This window comes from Haliotis rufescens, unplaced genomic scaffold (assembly GCF_023055435.1).
Source record: "Haliotis rufescens isolate VD_foot unplaced genomic scaffold, xgHalRufe1.0.p SCAF_5, whole genome shotgun sequence".
Classification (NCBI taxonomy): domain Eukaryota; kingdom Metazoa; phylum Mollusca; class Gastropoda; order Lepetellida; family Haliotidae; genus Haliotis; species Haliotis rufescens.
The window spans coordinates 7,166,674-7,188,274 of NW_025964223.1; the positions used below are offsets into that span (position 1 = coordinate 7,166,674).

Here is a 21,601-nt window from a genome sequence, read left to right on the forward strand (position 1 = left end):
AGTGAGTGAGTGAGTATGGTTTTACGCCGCTTTTGGCAATCTTCCAGCAATATCACGGCGGGGGACACCAGAAATGGGCGTCACACATTGTACCCATGTCAGGAATCGAACCCGGTTCTTCGGCGTGACGAGCGAACGCTTTAACCACTAGGCTACCCGACCGCCCCAATCCAGCATGGAATGGAACTTTTTCACATTTTCACCCTGGATATCAAACCTATGTGTATTTTGGAAGCTTGACCACTGTTGCTGCTAGGTGAATTTTATTATATCTGTCTTTATTTCTATTTCCACTGCTACTGTATTATAAACTGCCTTTGTAATTGTACAGTACTCCTAGTTAATTTTATAAGACGATTGTTAATTGTGTAACATTCCTTTGTTATTTATTAGCTTAACACTGAATTCTATAGCATATAGCATGTATAGAATTCTGGATAAACATATTGTTTCAGTTTGGAAGTCGACATGTTACTGTTTGGCCAATTAGAAAGTTCACCTGACTTGACTTTCTATGGAAATATTTAGGAGGTATCGTATCAGAGTAAAAGGTTGGATTTAGATTAGATTGGTATTTTGCCTTGATTGTTGATTCTTGTCTTCATTCTGAACAGAGTTATCTCCCTTTCCTTAGATTTACATTTAAACTGTTTGTTCTTGAGTGAGTGAGTGAGTTGGGTTTAACGCCGCTTTTAACAGTATTCCAGATATATCCCAGGGTGACAGCTTAAAGTGGGAGGAAAGCCCGAATTGATGCAGGTCTTAGACATTTACCGCTTTGGTGAAACCCACGAGCACGGGAATGGTGCATAATCGGGGCAAACCGGGATTCAAACCCACAATCATAGGTTTCTGGCGTGCCCAAGGGATGCAACTCTGCACAGCGAATCAGGGCACCTTAGACGGCTGGGCCACCCGTGCCCCCGTCTGTTCTTGAAGACTGACCAACATTTCAAGAGTGTGAATATTTGTGCACCATGCAAGACACTTACGTAAATAGACTGAATGTAGTCATTTCTTACAGTTGTGAACATGGTGAAAGGTAGCAAAGTTAAGGAAAAATTGTTTTATAACTATGCTAACCACTGTGTTATAGCTGGAATATTGCTGAGTGTGGCAATACAACATAGATATCTTGTGACTACGGGAATTCTTTAAACAGTCACGGCTAGCAATAGGTCTTCAGTAACCCATGCTTGCCGTAAAAGGCGACTATGCTTGTCGTAAGAGGCAACTAGAGGGATCTGGTGGTCAGGTTCACTGCCTTGGTGGATACAAGTTTTCTTATCCCAGTTGTGTGGACCGATACTCATGATGTCAATCTTTGGATTGTCTGGTCCAGACTCGATGTGTCTTTTTCACAGACTGCCGTCATATAGCGGGAATATTGCTGAGTGTGGCGTTAAACAACAAACAAAACAACGTTATTCACTGTTACGCTATCTTTCTGTGTGTAATTTGGACAAAATCTCAGAGCACAAACCTGCAATATATGTATCAAACAAAACAAATACATCACCGAGCATTGTAAACTTTATTTCTCACATGGAAGTGAGTTTAAATGCAGTTTTGGTCATAAGTTCATGGGATCTCAGACATGTCATACCTCAAACGCATTCATCCTCTTAAACACTTAAGATTCAGAAGATAAAAAAAAAGCTCACCTGGTACATATGGACAGTTCAAATATTTGTTGTAGGTAACCCTGGTAACCTTTTCAACCCTGGTAACCTTGTGTTCAGGGGATTAAAAACACTTCCATTAAATTGACACAAACATAGGTTTGTTTGATGTTTGGCCAATATTGCTTCAGTGCTGACACTATATTGAACTATTCAAATCACATTGCAAGTATTACAAAATTTACAGGCCCCCAATAGAATATAAAATTCTTTATTGCCTATGTTCGATGAGAGCATCAACATCTGTTTACAATGCCAAGGATAAGGGATTACAAATGTCCATTTTTGCTATTATAGCGGACTGATCTCTTTACTGGGTTCTAGTCTTAACATCTTGTAGTAATGGTCATGATGGTATTAACGGTGACATGAACAAAGTTTTGTTCCTAATTCACCCACCATCAGTCAGTTTTATCAGCTCTGGTATCAGGCCCTTTGATAGTCAGAGGTTCTTATGGCACACACTTGAGAACCTTTTCCCAAGACTTCTATCCATACATGCATTGATCAATTGTGTGTCTTGAACACCTGACTCCCTTCATCCGACAATAGGAAACCGATCTGTTGACTTCGACATGAGTGCTGTACTGGCCACATAACCATGGTAACAGGCTCCTTGTTTTGTCATATCTGCCAACTGTCCAGGGACATCCAGAGTTATCCTCAGTCATCCTTCAACACAGGAAAGGCTAGTCCCAATGATTCCCAGGATGAGCTCTGCAGGTCCAGGTAGACACCGATCACCGACATGTTCTCCCATTCAGGTCCCGAGTGAGTGAGTGAATGAATGTTATCCTGCCATTGTCAACAATACGCCTGTTGTATACTGGTGGCCTGTAAATAACTGACTCTCGGGAACACAAACATGGTGTTGATAGCATAAGCAACAACCCACAATTGGGCATCTTAATATCAGCCACGTCACTCACCATATCCACCTCCTCCTGATTGGTCAGCCCTGTTGTCATGGGATACAGGGTCTCAACACACACACACTCCGGCGCAGTGGTGACTCAGCATAACACCACTGCCACAGGCTAATTTGCATATCACGTGACCGGACTTTTCTCTTGTTTGTAAACAAACTCGCTTTTTCAGAAATCAGTATAGAACGGACTAATGCAAGTATTTTGGGGCGCTTTACATATTGTTTTGCATAATTATATAAATAAGCTACTACAACTGCGACAGTGAGTTGCATGACAATATATATTTATGCATCAAAGTGACCGTATGGCTAGCTCTCCGTTGGGCTTCGATGACAGCACGTGGAGCCTTACAACCAATGTAAACAAATGATAACTACGCAAAAACATGTAGATTTTCACGTATTTGGATTCTTTCTGAATGAACCGTAACCATTCTTTGACATTTGTTTATGAAAATGTGTAGACTTGTCAAACATGAAATGGATGAAAAGCATATGCAATATCTTGTATGGTCTGTCAAAGATGTGACGAATCGTCACATGGCGCTGGCCTGTGGCAGAGGTACTATGCTGGCTGGCTGCCGGCCGGCTGCAAGGAACTCTGGGTAGGAGAGTGTACTATGCTGGCTGGCTGCCGGACACAAGAAACTCTGGGTAGGAGAGTGTACTATGCTGGCTGGCTGCCGGCCGCAAGGAACTCTGGGTAGGAGAGTGTACTATGCTGGCTGGCTGCCGGACACAAGAAACTCTGGGTAGGAGAGTGTACTATGCTGGCTGGCTGCCGGACACAAGAAACTCTGGGTAGGAGAGTGTACTATGCTGGCTGGCTGCCGGACACAAGAAACTCTGGGTAGGAGAGTGTACTATGCTGGCTGGCTGCCGGACACAAGAAACTCTGGGTAGGAGAGTGTACTATGCTGGCTGGCTGCCGGACACAAGAAACTCTGGGTAGGAGAGTGTACTATGCTGGCTGGCTGCCGGACACAAGAAACTCTGGGTAGGAGAGTGTACTATGCTGGCTGGCTGCCGGACACAAGAAACTCTGGGTAGGAGAGTGTACTATGCTGGCTGGCTGCCGGACACATGGAACTCTGGGTAGGAGAGTGTACTATGCTGGCTGGCTGTCGGCCGCATGGAGCTCTGGGTAGGAGAGTGTACTATGCTGGCTGGCTGTCGGCCGCATGGATCTCTGGGTAGGAGAGTGTACTATGCTGGCTGGCTGCCGGCCGCATGGAGCTCTGGGTAGGAGAGTGTACTATGCTGGCTGGCTGTCGGCCGCATGGAACTCTGGGTAGGAGAGTGTACCATGCTGGCTGGCTGCCGGCCACATGGAACTCTGGGTAGGAGAGTGTACTATGCTGGCTGGCTGGCTGCCGGACACATGGAACTCTGGGTAGGAGAGTGTACTACGCTGGCTGGCTGTCAGCCGCATGGAACTCCTGGTAGGAGAGTGGTCAACACAGTGGCATGTTCATGCGACTCAGTCGGAGAATGAACTCCAGGAGGTACATCTGAAGGCGGATCTCCTGCCTGTTGTTGGTCACAAAGAATCCCGGGACTCCAGCCTTCTCCAGCATCACCTGCTGGTCCATGACCTTCTGGTCAAGGTCAAGAATGACCTTCATGTCCTTCTTCTTCAACTCCTCGTCACAGCGTTTGGTCATTGTCTGAATCAAAACAATGCAAAACTTGAGAAACTGGGACCTATTTATTTTGTCCACATACATATTATATATCTTATGGGATGATACTGACCTCCTACTATATATAAAGGCTATCTGCTCTATCTCAGCTACCACTGCCAAGTACTGACCTCCCACTTTATATCAAGGGTATCTGCTCAATCTCATCTACCACTGCCAAGTACTGACCTCCCACGTTATCTCACAGCTACCACTGCCAAGTACTGACCTCCCACATTATCTCACTGCTACCAGTGCCAAGTACTGACCTCCCACTTTATATCAAGGCTATCTGCTCAATCTCATCTACCACTGCCAAGTACTGACCTCCCACTCTATATCAAGGCTATCTGCTCAATCTCAGCTACCACTGCCAAGTAATGACCTCCCACGTTATCTCACAGCTACCACTTCAAAGTACTGACCTCCCACATTATCTCACAGCTACCAAAGCCAAGTACTGACCTCCCACGTATCTCACAGCCACCACAGCCACCACTTCCAAGTACTGACCTCCCACATATCTCACAGCTACCAAAGCCAAGTACTGACCTCCCAAGTTATCTCACAGCTACCAAAGCCGAGTACTGACCTCCCACGTATCTCACAGCCACCACTTGCAAGTACTGACCTCCCACATATCTCACAGCTACCGCTGCCAAGTACTGACCTCCCACGTCATCTCACAGCTACCAAAGCCAAGTACTGACCTCCCACGTTATCTCACAGCCACCACTTGCAAGTACTGACCTCCCACGTATCTCACAGCTACCACTGCCAAGTACTGACCTCCCACGTCATCTCACAGCTACCAAAGCCAAGTACTGACCTCCCACATTATCTCAAAGCTACCACTGCCAAGTACTGACCTCCCACGTTATCTCACAGCTACCAAAGCCAAGTACTGACCTCCAACGTATCTCACAGCCACCACTTCCAAGTACTGACCTCCCATGTATCTCACAGCTACCACTGCCAAGTACTGACCTTCCAAGTTATCTCACAGCTACCACTGCCAAGTACTGACCTCCCACGTTATCTCACAGCTACCACTGCCAAGTACTGACCTCCCATGTATCTCACAGCCACCACTTCCAAGTACTGACCTCCCACGTATCTCACAGCTACCACTGCCAAGTACTGACCTCCCACGTATCCCACAGCTACCACTGCCAAGTACTGACCTCCCATGTTATCTCACAGCTACCACTGCCAAGTACTGACCTCCCACGTTATCTCACAGCTACCACTGCCAAGTACTGACCTCCCACGTTATCTCACAGCTACCAAAGCCAAGTACTGACCTCCCACGTATCTCGCAGCCACCAATTCCAAGTACTGACCTCCCATGTATCTCACAGCTACCACTGCCAAGTACTGACCTCCCAAGTTATCTCACAGCTACCAAAGCCAAGTACTGACCTCCCACGTTATCTCACAGCCACCAATTCCAAGTACTGACCTCCCACGTATCTCACAGTCACCACTTCGAAGTACTGACCTCCCACGTTATCTCACAGCTACCACTGCCAAGTACTGACCTCCCACGTTATCTCACAGCTGCCAAAGCCAAGTACTGACCTCCCAAGTATCTCACAGGCACCACTGCCAAGTACTGACCTCCCACGTTATCTCACCGCAATCACTGCCAAGTACTGACCTCCCATTCCCGCTCTATCTGTGACTGCACCAGTGGCAGGTTGTGGGGCTTGGTCTGACATGACTGGATCATCTCCTTGTGCTTCTTCTGCATCTCGTGACGCTGAGCTACAAACATCAGTCACAATCAGAAGTAATGCACGTCCTTGAGAGTTTCTGATACAGTAACAGTATTTGAATCTGTGACAGCCTAAAACAATGACTGTTAAAGGGGCACTTATCTCTGGCGTCTGACACTAACCGCTAGAGTCGATTTGCTCGCTAACGCATCTGAGCATGACAAGAGACTGGGCTTCCGTCTGCAAGGACAGCTAAATAAACTTCGAGGCAATATTTGTTTTACGCATTTTTGAACACTGATTGGTTACCTGTGATCTATGAAAATTTTGACAAAGGGTACATGTTAATTAATTTCTTCAGCCTAAACAAACAGACAAAAGGAATGGTGGAAGCTCATTGGATGTTGTTATTTGGAAATACCCCTAATGGTTATGGTTTAATAATAAAAAAAAGTATCCACGAAGTGAAAGCATTTTCGGATTTCGGATTGCGTGGATAATATTATTACTACTCCCTTGTTGTTATTCATGTTTTCTGGTATATTTTTTGGTATTCACTTGATGTTCAGTTAATGAATTTATTACAGGTATAATTAGCACCACTCAGATTACCTGATAAAGGTTCCCATTTGGCATTTCTTGTGTCTGGGGTAATTATTCAATCTAAATCCAGGTTTGAAGTGAGGTGAAATGTCTGTTATGTAATATGCATGTGGCAGCCAAGCAAGAGATGAATGATCAGTTGATTTACTTTTTTGTAAATCAACGGATCATTCCTAGTCATCAAAAGATCAATTAAAAATATATTGTTGATTGATTAATCACTGTTATCTTGCACAGTGGATATGTCAAAAGTAAGTGTTTACTGTGTAGGTTTACTAAAGCAAAGAGAATACACTCATATCATGGCGTGAAGTGCCAATGTAAAAACAACATACCCCGGTACTTTGTTCAAAGGGTTAACCGATAATACAGATGGACATATTTTTCAGTCAATTTGTAAAATAAGTGAATATTTTGGTGTTTGATAAATTTCCTAGTGAAAATTTTGCACATTTTGACTGTAAAAATATAAACACGATAAAAAAAGCAATGCTCAGGTGAAATATTTACTGTGTTGCAAGTCAAAATAGTGTAAAGGAAAATCGCACAGTTGCCAAGCAAGTGACCTATCAAAACTTTGTCACCATTACCGATGCTACTCACAAAGATACCTACATTTCCTTATTATTTCCAAAACTGTATTTCATTTTGTGGATCAATGTGACCATACGCCCTTATACTATCAATACAAGTGACAAATGCTCTTACAAAACGCGCAGCACGGGTCGCAAACTAGTCTAGAATTCTGCTACATCATCCGGGTACTCACGGGGGAAAAAACAATAACAAAGGCAACAACCAGTCCCGGGGAATAGCTTTAGATCAGTACCCCTTTAAGTGCAATTCTTGATAAGCTTACAGAGAAGTGTTGGGGAATTGTTTTAGATCAATGCCCCTTTAATGCTCGGGTAAGGACAAAGACTGCTTGGCCTTTGAAAATTGCACATTAGTATTAACAAAATCACATATATGTCTTGTCAATGGTCACTTGGTGAGTGTCTGAAAACGTTGGGTTGAACACTGGTTTGAAAAGTAAACATACCCTGTGAAAAGTCCATTTGACAATGTTTTTCAGCTAATAAGATCATGGCAGACACACTCCCATTTGTTTTACTATGAGAGCTATGAAGAGTTACCTACCCTTGTGTTCACTGTTGAGCTTTGACCGCTGGTTGAAGAGACTCTTCTCCTCAAGATGCTGCACCTCCTCCAGGCTCCGGACAATCTCAAACACCGTCCCGTCCAGCAGGGCATTGGCCAGGCCAGACAGGAGGTCGTAGGGCAGACGCTGCTGGAACTTCCTACAACAGCGACATTTAAACTGTGTGTAGGTGAGGGCCTGGACAGTTTCACTGATTTAGATCTCTTGCTACCATATCCAGTGAAAGAAACTACAGTATTCAACGTAATAAGCACTCCGCTCTAATAAGCGCCCACAACGGTATTTGCTAATATATTGGCTAGTGATCAATCCGTATGAGCACCCCTTCCGATTGATCAATGTACACAAGGCTTATTTATTCGCGTATAATACGCACTTGTGTGTTATATGCACCCTTAATTATGAGCAATTAAATTCTGGAAAAATATACCTGTTGTACATAAACATTTCAGGCTGTCAGCATAAACCACAAAATTTATCTTTCAACTCTGTTTTTTTCACCAAAATAATATTCTAATAAGAGCCCCCTATTTCTAATTTTGAGAGCGGCCTGGGCGCTCATTACGTCGAATATGGTAAATTAATTAGTTCTGGTCTGAATATTTTTTAAAGTGACTCTTTCAACAGGTTAAATGAAATGTTTATGCATGTTCCACTATCCCAGCCTATAGTCCACTTTAGGGCAACAATTCCATCTTAAGAATTTCTTTCTCATATATTTACCAAGCAGACGTTTGTTTTCCTTTTCATCAACAGACCACAAGGTTTTAAAATCTATTTCACTGTTGGTTCATATCCTGACTGCCCATACCTGTTAATAGGTTCTCTGTCCTATTGGAGATAACTCTCAGGCAGGATTATGTCCCTTGGTGCTTTGTTGTTTATTGGCGTATTTGTAGTTTAAAGCAATGAATTAACAATGATTAAAGCATTACTTCTAAGCAAAGTGAGCCATAGATTTCTGCCAACTAGGAGCAGTCATTCGTCACCACTCGCCCCTTTCCGTAACCTGCAAGAAGACTCGTCCCCCTATCAATGAATGTTATGTGCGAAAATACGACAAACCAATCAGAATGCGCGTATGCTTTCAAGTTCTTCATCAAAGAATCCCTCAGAAATATTTTTTTATTTTACATATGTCTTGCATATAAAACTATACCATGGATACAGTTAAATGTGTTCAATCATACTGTATAATTCCGCACGTCTCGATGTGCTTTAAATTGCATCTGAAATATATATACTATATGGGAAAAGATATGTGAACCATTTTGCAACGAGTTGACAATTGTTTTAGGTATGCCCGTTTGCGCTAAGACGGAACCCTGTAGCAATGAGAGGGGCACGCGTCGCTCTTCGGCTTGTCCCAGAATAACACGAGTTGGTCACGAATGTAAGAGCAGTCTCACAATATCATATACTGATAGTTATCTCCAGGAAATGATGAACAGTATCTATACATTCATACGCTCTGAGCATGGATGGAGCATGAATTGTTTTGTTATTCTTTACTTAGCCTCTGTGATTATCACTGTCATGAGGGCGTTCATGACAACAGTAACATACACATGTTACCACATTATTTCAAGCACAGGAATACATATCTGTACACATGCACACACACAAATTTTAGGCCTCATAGATTACATGGGTCAATAAAAGTTGAAGTTGAAGTTGAAGCTATGTATTCCTGTGGTTCAAGCATGTCTCACATGGGCAGTTCTCTTGCCATGCTCTGCAGTTCACTGTTCAGGAGGTAGTGATTCTTCTGGCGCTGCTCTTTGAGGGACTGATCATCGTTTGACTGAGGATCCCCAGCATTCATTGTGCTGCATTTCACGTACATACGTCAGTGCAGAAAACCTGCAAATGTGGAAGAAGATGACAATGTTAATGATGCACAGCATCTACAGATGTGACCATATATCATTAAAAAACTTTAAAGGACATTTAACATGTTGTTAGATGAAAATATTCATATCCACTTTGAGATAAATTAACCGAGAAGCTGATAAAGATAAAACATTTAGCACACGATTATGTACAGTATGAAGGGTTATAGCTAAAACGGCACCTCAGCAAAATGTCACCAAGCGAAAACAGCACAGACTGGCGAAAACAGCACAGACTGGCGAAAATGGCACCTCGCCTAAAGTGAGACGGCAACTTGCCTGGCGAAAACAACACCTTATTTTTCTTTCCTTGGTACTGAAATAAGTAAAATTAAACTCACATGGTCACTTGCAAACACAAATAATTGTGAAGTTTTAAAACAAGTTTACATTAGAAACTAGCCTGTACTCCAATTTACTCACAGATTCTTTGATTGGGAGGGGCAACTAAACTTATTGTGAAAACATCACATGCTTTGAAGTTTTAAGTACCTTTATACTCAAATTAACTTAATGTCAAGCTGAAACTGTATTTAAGACAATATTCAACTGTGAACAACTGTGAAAATCTGCTAAAGACAAGACAATACAATGTAAATAAATCAAATATTCTGCAACATTACATAGTAAAGCATGTAAATAAAGCACATACTACATAGATCGCACAGACCCCTGATTCATATATCGGTCCGGTGTTTCAGTAACTACTTTAGGTGCCTTTGATAAATCGTCCTTATCGTTTTTAAAAAGAAGAGATGCCGTTTTCGCCAAATGAGGTGACGTTTGGCTGAGGTGCCGTTTTAGCCTGCACACCAGTATGAAGTCATTGATAATGATATGGCCTGAACAAATCGTAAAGTCTAAATAAGGTTTGCATCTCTATAAGACCAAACATGCTTAACACAGTGCAGGCCTGGTGTTCCCAAAGCCTGGAATATCGCCTGGTGTCTGTCCCACGCAAATGTGTGTTTGGGGACTACGGAATCAATAGCCATATTGCCCAGGTAAGGATATTGGCAAAACCAGTGGACGACAATTGTCGATCGAAAACTGAACAACTGTAACAGCACGTAACCTCGCACAAAGCCGTGGGCACATTCGCATTGAAATATGCTCAGATTATGAACAATTGTTAGTAGAAAATAATGGATAGTGGCTGAAAGGCCTACATGGAAGAGCCATAATAATGTCAGTATTTTTTATATTTTCTCGCGTGAGAAAGAAAGACCAAAGACTCACAACAAGCTCCTTCCCAGCGCGTGACACCTTCGTTACACTCTCGGTAACATCACCAGTGTGGGCGCGGCCATTACAAGAATCTTGAAATTTGCCCTCCAACCCCATATGTAGTAATGTTTATACTTTTGTTTATGTCTTTGGGAATGCCATCATATTTCAATTTGAAAAGCTTTACGACTGACCATGTTTTCCAGATGAATTTACTTTGTTGTTTTGATAATCAGATTGGTTCGAGATTGCAGACTAACGGAAAATCAACCAACTTCTCCCTTACATTCTTACTATATCAATAACACGATAGTTTTAATGAAACAGAAATTTAAATTGACAAACGAAGAAAGTAATTTAGCAGCGATAAGTGTATTCGGCGTCACGACAGTCGTCACTTGTTTGTAAACATAACGGCCATTCGATTGCGAGTTCAACTCCAAGCATGGTTGTGGCCACCTATTCACAGTGTGGAGTTTTGACTGGTGGCAGCGATAGTATAGAGAGCTCCGGGAACGTACTATCGCTGTGAGGAGTTTGGACTCACAAGGGTCAAGGGACGCAACTCTGGTTGAAGCAAAGCTCCTTACCGTGACATACTACACAAACGCCGTTTGAAGTTTTGGAGAAAACGTCCACAGGCGCACACGCATCTTACAGTCATTATTTCTTTCTTCAATGGGCATTTTCGATTTTATCTTAAACATTTGTTTGCCTATGACGGCGGCCTGTAAATAAGCGAGTCTGAACCAGACAATCAGGTGATTGACATTATGAGCATCGATCCACGCAACAGTACCACCATGTCACTTCGTATATTTCCTGTTTTGTTTTGTTTTGAATTCCGACATTTCAACAAGTAACTGCTGCATTGATCTGTTCGTTTATTACAAGGATGGGGCAGTGTTTTACGAGGACTATACATGGTGTTAGGTGTGCGTGCATGTTGTTTTAGGTCAGTTTACATTATAAATTGACTCCATATTTATCATGACATACCCTCAAAGCAGTATATTTATTTCACGACCATTTGAAACCATGAATTTGTTTTAGACCATGAACTTTGTGAACCGCTGATAATGTCATAATTACATCATCAGTTTGAATTAAGTTTCTAAAAGTATGAACCTACACATTTTATTGACCATGGCAAGTTGCTATTGCTAATTTTGATAACTGCTATAAAATTAGCAACTTTCATTTCAGATTATTCATAGGCCAATATTAGGACACTTCGAAGCGTTTGTTTGTTGAACCTGGTTAAATTTACTGATTAACTTGGTAGAAATGCAGCTGTCCAAGACTTGATTCTGTGTATATCTTCTTGTTATTAATGAACTACTATCAACAATGATTACACGATATATATATTTATTACGACCACAAACTCTAAATTACACAAAGAACATAATTAACTGCATATCATTGAGGAAGTCAATAGTATTGTCACATCAAGCACAAAACACATTATTAACATACATATTAAAAGCAATATTCTATTTCTACATCATCATATTTTTTGGCTATAGTGTTCAAGTTGAATAGGTTGCACATACTCAGTATGAACTGTACCAGCAGACACAAACGTCAACTGCTAATTTGGATTTGGTAATGTTGGATTTGAACGACATCTTCGTGCTGACAGTGACACTAAGCATGCCAATGTTGCCACTAGTGAACAGAGGAAGCGTAAGAACAAGAGGTCCAAAGTGGCAAATTTCATGAGAAAGACAAATGTTCAATTCAGTATTTATATAAAGAGGTAAAAATCACTAGTGTACAGCAGCACACATATCAAGAAATTCACAAAATAATCACACGACACAACATGTTTTATGAAGATAAAACTGAATTCCTGCAGTACTTGTGTTGTTATGTTAGCATGTTAATCGTACCGGTTGAGGTACACTGTTGTAAGTAATACTAAATATAGAATTTTAGATTCAGCCGTTCATCATACAAGTACTCCCGGAATAAGAGCTGTTTGAAAACTGTAACTTATCACACATGAAAAAGTAGTGAGCTTTCGCTGAAAAATATTCTTAGGAGTAATGACTGATATACACATGGACAAAAGACGTTGCCAACTTAAATCTCCGATGATATCTTATTATGTAGAAATGTTTTCTATAACTATATCTTAATAATATTATTGATATTACATAATGCTACACACTTGTTTATAATATTGTTGATATTACATAATGCTACATTATTGTTTACAATATTATTCATATTACAAAATGCTACACCATTGTTTTCCCCCCATCTGTCAAGGTCACGGAAACGGAAGTGTTCTAGGGCTGAAGAATACAGAAAAGACAGACACGGTCTGCTACGATGCACGTACAGCCTTTGGCAAATAAGTCTGTTGCAGGTTTCAAAGAGTAGATAGATGTATTCAACCTTCGAGTCACTCTTTCAATTTGACATTCCCTGAATTACATGTTATATCTATGGTTTTACATATTTCTATATTTAATGGACATTGGGAAATACGTTGCTCCGTGAACTGGACGCCGTCCTCGGCACGACGCGACCAGAATTAAAATAAATCAGAAGCAGACATCTGAAAGCAGAGGAAAGGCCATTGAAAGGAAGATTTGCATAGTAGAAACATCGTCACCCATTTACGACTAGAGGATATATAGGGCTTATTAGAACAAAAACAAAGCATATATAACAGATGACATCATGATATTATATTAGAGTTTTCAGTATTATATAGGTAAAGCTGAGGTATTCTCTTAACAATTCATCATGTCTCTGTTAGCAGTAATTATATTCTCTATATTTTCAGATGAAAGAAAGTTCGGGACGTCGTGGGGAGGGTGTTCAACACCCAGGACTGCCAGGGAGCCATTATAACCCTTGATGGCAGAAGTTCAGCCTTGCTGCAGAATCCTGCTGGTGGCTGGATGGTTGTCGACAGCCATGCCAAGGATGTTTTAGGCGCCACTGACGTTGATGGAAAGTCAAGTCTTCTAAAGGTTTCCTTTCCCCGAGTCAAGTGGTGGCTTATTACACTGACATGGCAGTTAGACAGACCCAGTACTCACTGACAGGGTCCAAGACTTAACCTTTCGAGCAGTCCTTCTATAAGTCAAAAGGTGACCTGTTACAGTGACATGGCAGTTAGACACACCCAGTACTCGCTGACAGGGTCCAAGACCTAACCTTTCGAGCAGTACACTGCCACTCCCAACTTCGTATGGGGCCAGTTTACCAGAGAGTAGACTTGTGACATTACTTTCCGATCAAAACACTCTGGTACACAGTGCAAATCTCGAGGCATTCACCGCCATTTGTGACTTTGCTTTGCCATCAAAACACTCAGGCACTACGGTGAAACCATGGTGACATTCATCGCCATTGTTGCAAGTGCAGATGTTCCTGTCGGTCTCTGGACTCGTCTCTTGACGTGTGACATGGGGGACCGCCTTCATGTAGCCATCCTCTGCTCGATAGGAAGCAGCTAGCATCAACAACCATCTGACAGCCGATGGCCTGTGACAATGTCTGGTGCAGCCGATGGAACTAATACATCTACTACCATGCACTTACAACCTTTTGCAAATAAGTCTGTTGCAGGTGTCAAGGAGTAGATAGATGTATTCAACCTTCGAGTCACTCTTTCAATTTGACATCCCCTGAATTACATGTTATATTTATGGTTTTATATATCTGTATATTTAATTGAAATACGTTGCTCTGTGGACTAGACGCCGTACTCGGAACGATGGGAATTGGGTCTTCTGTGAACCAAAGTGAAAATAAATCAGAAGCAAACATCTGACAGCAGAGGAAAGGCCATGGAAGGCCAGATTAGCATGGTACAAATATCGTCACTGAAACGTTTTACACGCAAATAATACCTTGCCCATTTACGACTTTGGGCTATATAAGGCTTATTAGAACAAGAGTAAAGTATATATAACAGATGACATCATGATATTATATTAGGATTTACAGTATTATATAGGTAAAGCTGAGGAATTCTCTGAACTATTCATCGTGTCTCTGTTGGCAGTTATTATATTCTCTATATTTTCAGATGAAAGAAAGTTCGGGACGTCGTGGAAAGGGTGTTCAACGCCCAGGACTGCCAGGAAGCCATTATTACCCTTGATGGCAGAAGCTCGGCCTTGCTGCAGAACCCTGCTGGTGGCCGGATGGTTGTCGACAGCCATGCCATGGAAATTTTAGGTGCCACTGACGTTGATGGAAAGTCAAGTCTTCTGAGGTTTCCCCCCTGGTTATAATGCCACTTTTCGTCGTAATATGGCATTATAACGAGGGATGTGAAAAACGGACCTTACTGATATTATATAGAAAAGGGAAATGCCAATATATTTAATCTTATAGAAAAGGATATGATTAACATAAAACTAGTTAAAGGTTATTTTAAGAAAGTGATTGATTCTCTGTGCAAGGATTAGCTGTGAAAACAACTGAGATCAATCCTATTAGTTTGTTAGTTTAGAAGAGGGAATAGTCTCCAAAAATTAACCACATCGCAAATTTGTTGTTAATTTTTTTTAAAATATGGCATACCCAGGGAATTCGAACGCTTGTTCTGATAAAAACTGGCACTGGCAATTAACAGCTAATAATACCTTGCCCATTTTCGACTTGGGGCTATATAAGACTTATTAGAACAAGAGTAAAGTATATATAACAGATGACATCATGATATTATATTAGGATTTTCAATATTATATAGGTAAAGCTGAGGTATTCTCTTAACAATTCAGCATGTCTCTGTTAGCAGTAATTATATTCTCTATATTTTCAGATGAAAGAAAGTTCGGAAAGTTCGGGACGTCGTGGGGAGGGTGTTCAACGCCCAGGACTGCCAGGGAGCCGTTATAACCCTTGATGGAAGAGGTTCAGCCTTGCTGCAGAACTCTGCTGGTGACTGGATTGTTGTCGACAGCCATGCCAAGGATGTTTTAGGCGCCACTGACGTTGATGGAAAGTCACGTCTTCTGAGGTTTCCCCCCTGAGTCACGTGTTGGCCTATGACAGTGACAGTAAGACCTACACAGTACTCGCTGACAGGGTCCAAGGCCTAACCTTTTGAGCAGTCGTTCTGTAAGTCAAGAGGTGGCCTGTTACAGTGACATGGCAGTTAGACCAACCCAGTACTCGCTGACAGGGTCAAAGGCCTAATCTTAGGAGCTGTACACCGCCACTCCCATCTTCGTATGGGGCCAGTTCACCAGAGAGTAGACTTGTGACTTGGCTTTCCCACCAAAACACTCTGGTACACAGTGCAAATCTCGAAGGCATCCACTCCGTTTGTGACTTTGCTTTGCCATCAAAACACTTCAGCGCACAGTGCACCTGGGTGATATTCATCGCCATTGTTGCCAGTGCAGTCGTTCCTGTCCGTCCTCGTGACGTGACATGGGGGACCGTCTTCATGGTGCCATCCTCTGCTGGATGGTAAGCGGCTTGCTTCAACAACCATCTGGCAGCAGATGGCCTGTGACAATGGTGCAGCCGAGTCTGCCAGAAGCAGGGACTTCTGTACTCGGCAGAAGGCACTCGAACAAACATCTGGGAGCAGTCGAGTTCGACTGTCTGGTGCAGCCGTGTCTGTGAGATGCAGGGACTTCTGTAGCCTGGCAGCATGGACTGGAACAAACATCTGGGAGCAGTGGAGGTAGACTGTCTGCTGCAGCAGGGACATCAGCCATATGTAGTGTGTCTTCTCTCTCTTTTTTCATGGCATCAGAGAGCCGTCCTGAAAACAGTAAGGACATATTATTGACTTCCACTATTCAAACAAGATCATTGTAAAAGCGAAAAACTACCACAAATACATGTATTTCTAATTATTCAGTTCATCAAAACAAAAATGTTAGAAATCGCTGCCCCTCCGTCATATTAAGCCTATCAATAACCTAAATTTGAACTTCAGTTTTTACACAGCTCTTATTTGTAAGGACTGTTGTCAGGCGTATAACCGGTTATTTAGGTCCGTGATCTAACACGGCCTTGATGTAACAAATTATGTTCCATGTCATCTGCTACGTAATCATGCTGGCGGCATATACAGCCCTCCCTGGTTATAATGCCACTTGTCGTCCAGCGGAAAATATGGCATTATAACGAGGGACGTGAAAAACAGACCTTACTGACATGATATATAGAAAAGGGAAATGCCAATATATTTAATCTTATAGAAAAGGATATGATTAACATAAAACTAATTGAAGGTTATTTTAAGAAAGTGATTGATTCTCTGTGCAAGGATTAGCTGTGAAAACAACTGAGATCAATCCTATGAGTTTGTTGATTTAGAAGAGGGAATCGTCTCCAAAGATTAACCACTTCGCAAATCCGTTGTCAAAATTTAAAAAAATATGTCACAACCAGGGAATTGGAATGTTTGTTCTGATAAACACTATCACTAGCCTTATAAACAGTGTGGCATAATAACCAGAGAATCTGGACTGCAGAAATTCCTTCTGAGAAAAACATGGCATTATATCCAGGAGGAACTGTATATGGTTAGGAACTGAAGCGGCCTGAGTCTTTGGTGAATATAAATTTATACTATGGAACTTCTGGACAATTGAATGGGAGAGATATGCATTGTCAGTTTGTTCAATTTTATCTTTTGGTTTAACGTGAAATGTGTTGTAGAAATGTTGTCGATTTATGTTGAATGTTTATCTACTTGATATTTTTAAAGACACCTTTAATTACAGTATTTATATGAGACATTTCGCGACAATAATAAGGGAGGCGTTTTTTTCATACAGCCACTTCGCGCAAGACATTTTACGTATGCTTTAGTGACTATTGAAGAAATAATGGATAATAAAACGTTGCTGAAATGTTGTACAACGATGAACCGATGAACCGTATGTGATAAAAAATAAGTGCGTATGTTGCGCGTGTTGGTATACTGACCTGTGATTATATTTCTTAATGTTGACAATTATTGTTTTAAGGTGTACCTTAGCCTTACATGATGGCAATCAACAGTGTGAATATAAACTGAAGGTCAAAAGTAAGTATGCCGAGTTGTTGTTTTTATGTTATTGAAAATTTAAAGAACTGTTATTAAATTAAATTATGTCTATTTAACCATCATTCATTCCTGTAACAGTTTGTAAAAAGTAGTCTGTGACTGGGTAATTGTTTTGTAAATATATATATATATATATATATATATATATATATATATTGGTTCAATGAAGACTGGGGTGAGAAATGAATTTGCAACCACATGACCCCTACCGAGCTAGAAAGGTTAGGGAGCGACCATTTGATTTCTAGGGGGGGGGGGGGGGGGGCGGAAGTATTTACAAATGAATAGTTTGTTGGAGATAATCAGTAAAATAAATAGAATGTTTACTACTGTGAGAAAAATGAATAGTTTGTTTCAAGATATAGTTTTGCATGTCATTGCAACATTTATCTATTAAATTAAAGAATTATTCCAGCATTATAAACGTAAAAATTTTCCGCCGCCTTCGGCGCAACATCACTATTACTTTAATCCTATTTGTTGCTATTTTGTATATGAAGTTAATGGCTTCAGTTCAGCACATTTTGCTATTTAAATGCATGTACAAAAATTCAGGCGTCCAATTTAACAATTTCCAAAAAGAAATAACCAAGCTACAATGTTGTAAAAGAACACATTTATTCACTGATAAATGTTGAACATATTTATATTGTGGTTTGTTTGAGGAATGGTTTGAAATACAAATAAACCATATGTATTAAATGAAAAGGTATCGGTATGAACAATTTTCACCAAAATCCTTCAAATAAAACTATATTATATGATCTTTGGATATGACCTCTTTAATAAAATTGCAAAATTACCATCTGAAATGAATAGTTTGTTCAGCTGTATGTTACAAAAAAATAGTTTGTTAGAAATGGCTTCAGAAAAAAATAGTTTGCTGAGAAAACAACTTCCGCCCCCCTCCCCCCCCCATAGAAATCAAATGGTCGCTCCCTTACATTTACAGCTCGATTTATGAAATTGAAGTATCTGACAAAACGAAACATGAAAACATAACATTTATTTCAGACTGGCACCTGATGGCAAAGTTTTATCGAGGCTAAAACTAAAGATTCAAAGAAAAGGTCATCACAATGTGAAGAATATCACAAAAATACACAGAAAAACATTCGTGCTGCCATTAATCGTCATATATCTGATATGTGGACAGATAGACATTGTTTATAACAAGTTGAAAAAAGCAAATCCGATCTTAGATGGTTTGCTGAAGCAAAGGATGCAGAGTGATGTCTCGCGATCAACTCGGCACAAAGTGGTTAAGGAAATGGCTGATCTACCAAGAAATTGCCGTTTATTTCAGTCATGCCGAAAGTTCACCTATCAAAGTCCGTCAGGCTGTTTGGTACAATATTGTGAACATTTACATTTTGTGTCTTGGGGGTTCAGAGTTCCACCATCAGCCTACAATGTCATCATTTGAATTTAAAAGTGACGAAAACGGCGTTGAATATACTTGCTTACACACGAAACACAGCAAAATACATTTAGAGGCAATGGCATGATGTATATTGCTTCGGGTAATCCCCGTCATCAGCAGCCGTAGTATGACTCAAAACACACACCCAAAGTTCACAGAACGTTAATATCAACCCATTTTCAGAATCAGCCGGGTCTAGATTTCTTTCCAACTCTAACTTTACTGGCAAATCTTATATTTCAAGTGAATGACATTGCCGTAGCCGCCATTTTCTGTCGTTTGTAAAACTAAGGGATGTCACTCCACATGAAGGATGTTTGGGGCGGGTGACGTCACGACTCTCCGCGTTGATAACGTTCGCTTTGAATAATGAAAGTTTGATGTTTAATGGATTGTTTTGTTATGATTTAGAGTCTATGTATCTGTATATATAAGGATTGAATTCGCGCATCATGGAATTTGCTCACGTGAGCCACTGTCTTCATCAGCTGATGAACGTCAACAAATACAACTTTACTTTTTGTTCAATCAAACATACGGTAAAATCAACTGAGAGGTGAGCACCCCCAGAATACAGCGTCACACTTTCTCGTGGTAACGATCTCTGCGGGTGGTAGGTCACTGTGACAAGCAGCCAGTTTTGTGAGAATGAGTTTTACTGAATTCTAAAGGCCAAATGCGCCCCTTTACCCTTAGCTAGGTTCCATTGACGTAGCCTAGCTTGGGTGGCATTACCACAGGAATGTGGGGTACACATGCATGCCACTAATAATGTAATGAATTGTGTATCTACTGTGGTAATTAAAGATTTCACAAAAGCATTTAATTCAAGCTTGAGTGGGGGACAAGCCCCCCAACCCCTCTGTTGTTTTAGCGAGGCGACAGAAATGGCGCCTGAAAAACATAGAAACAGTTACTAAGGAATGAGCTCGTGCACATCCTTACCAAAATAGCGGAAGGTGTCCGGTACTGTTCTTACTGTTTTGACTGACAAGTTTGTGATTTCTGCTTCATCTTACCAAGGGACAGTTTGAGAAGACTGAAACAGTTTTAACTAGATCATGATCCAAGTTGTGATGTTCAATTTCTAGACATGACTGATGTTTGCTAAACAGATTCTACATTCTGTAAAAACGAGAATTTTGAGAGCGAGCGACAGCGTTTCTTTTGACATTTTACCCACAAAGGCAAATTTCAAAGTAAAACTCAATGAACATACGAAAACTAATTTCACGGAATATTTACATATTCTGTGGCCATATTGGCCCATGCTATGCACTCACGCTGCTGACGTTGCTTGTAGTTTGTTACTTAGCGTTCTCTTGTGCACGCCAGACGCCCGCCAAATGACCACCAGACGACATCTTTAGTGAAGGGGAGATAACTACGAAACGTGCCGCTTATTGCAACCGTTGCTCGAATGTGCGCATGCGTCGTATATCTCGAAAGAAAATCATTTCGGATCTAAGCTTGTGTTCAAATATATATATGCTTGTTGAAAACATCTACAATCAGCCCTTTTGACAATTTGAGCATCTACTCTACATTTTTGTTTTTTAGTGTTGAAAACAAGTCCAGTTGTCATTCATTTGAACACATTTGATATATTTCATAACTATTTCGAGATCTACAGTAAAGGCTAATTAAACATTTTGCTCATTTTCTTATATTTGGCCGATCTTTGATCATAAAACATTCCAGTTACTTAAGTGTTCCGTTTTCGTCATCGTAGGAGGCCTGGTTATCACATATATGAGAAAATGATCTTCGAAATATATAACCTGGACCGAGAAAATGAGAAACAACGTAGCTGCATCATATTTTGGCATCAGTATTAAGTTTATTATGACCATGAAAGATGTCACCCCTTGTTCTACACTACACAACACTACACTACACTACACTACACTACACTACACTACACTGTTCAGTAGGTTGGTATGAGAGGCGGTCTTAATAGGTGGAGTGAGTGAGTTGGATTTAACGCCGCTTTTAACAGTATTCCAGTTACCGTTTTCGACGTAATAAGCGCTCCGCTCTAATAAGCCCGAAGTTATGCAGGTCTCAGACGTTTACCACTTCGGTGAAACCCACGAGCACGGGTATGGTGCTGACAAACCTAGAAACAATCGGGGCGAACCGGGATTCGAACTCACAATCTGACGTGCCCAAGGGACGCAACTCTGCACAGCGTATCGCGGCGCCTTAGACGACTGGGCCACCCGTGCCTCCCTAATAG

The 21,601-nt window shown here is 41.1% G+C and overlaps 1 protein-coding gene and 2 long non-coding RNA genes across 6 annotated transcripts; 1 reads left to right on the forward strand and 2 right to left on the reverse strand.

Moving 5' to 3' along the window:
- Nucleotides 1-3,891: 3,891 nt before the first annotated feature.
- Nucleotides 3,892-11,480, reverse strand: LOC124116565 (protein DGCR6-like). Of its 4 annotated transcripts, XM_048384075.1 has the most exons (6): nucleotides 9,947-10,007; nucleotides 9,850-9,903; nucleotides 9,488-9,638; nucleotides 7,754-7,914; nucleotides 5,953-6,059; nucleotides 3,892-4,277 (listed from the first exon to the last, which is right to left on the reverse strand). In XM_048384075.1, exons 3-6 carry the CDS (start codon nucleotides 9,619-9,621, stop codon nucleotides 4,065-4,067), a joined length of 615 nt encoding a protein of 204 aa, XP_048240032.1. In that variant the 5' UTR covers nucleotides 9,622-9,638; nucleotides 9,850-9,903; nucleotides 9,947-10,007; the 3' UTR covers nucleotides 3,892-4,064. The 4 variants fall into 4 exon arrangements, with proteins under 4 accessions (XP_048240032.1, XP_048240033.1, XP_048240034.1 ...); XM_048384076.1 differs by lacking the exons at nucleotides 9,850-9,903; nucleotides 9,947-10,007 and adding an exon at nucleotides 11,442-11,480; XM_048384077.1 differs by lacking the exons at nucleotides 9,850-9,903; nucleotides 9,947-10,007 and adding an exon at nucleotides 10,907-10,947.
- A 768-nt stretch (nucleotides 11,481-12,248) lies between these two features.
- LOC124116568 lies at nucleotides 12,249-20,731 on the reverse strand. The gene is made up of 2 exons (XR_007218332.1): nucleotides 20,646-20,731; nucleotides 12,249-16,643 (listed from the first exon to the last, which is right to left on the reverse strand). It is a non-coding gene; the product is annotated as an uncharacterized LOC124116568 (long non-coding RNA).
- LOC124116567 lies at nucleotides 14,986-17,912 on the forward strand. The gene is made up of 3 exons (XR_007218331.1): nucleotides 14,986-15,100; nucleotides 15,690-16,652; nucleotides 17,860-17,912. It is a non-coding gene; the product is annotated as an uncharacterized LOC124116567 (long non-coding RNA).
- Nucleotides 20,732-21,601: the final 870 nt, after the last annotated feature.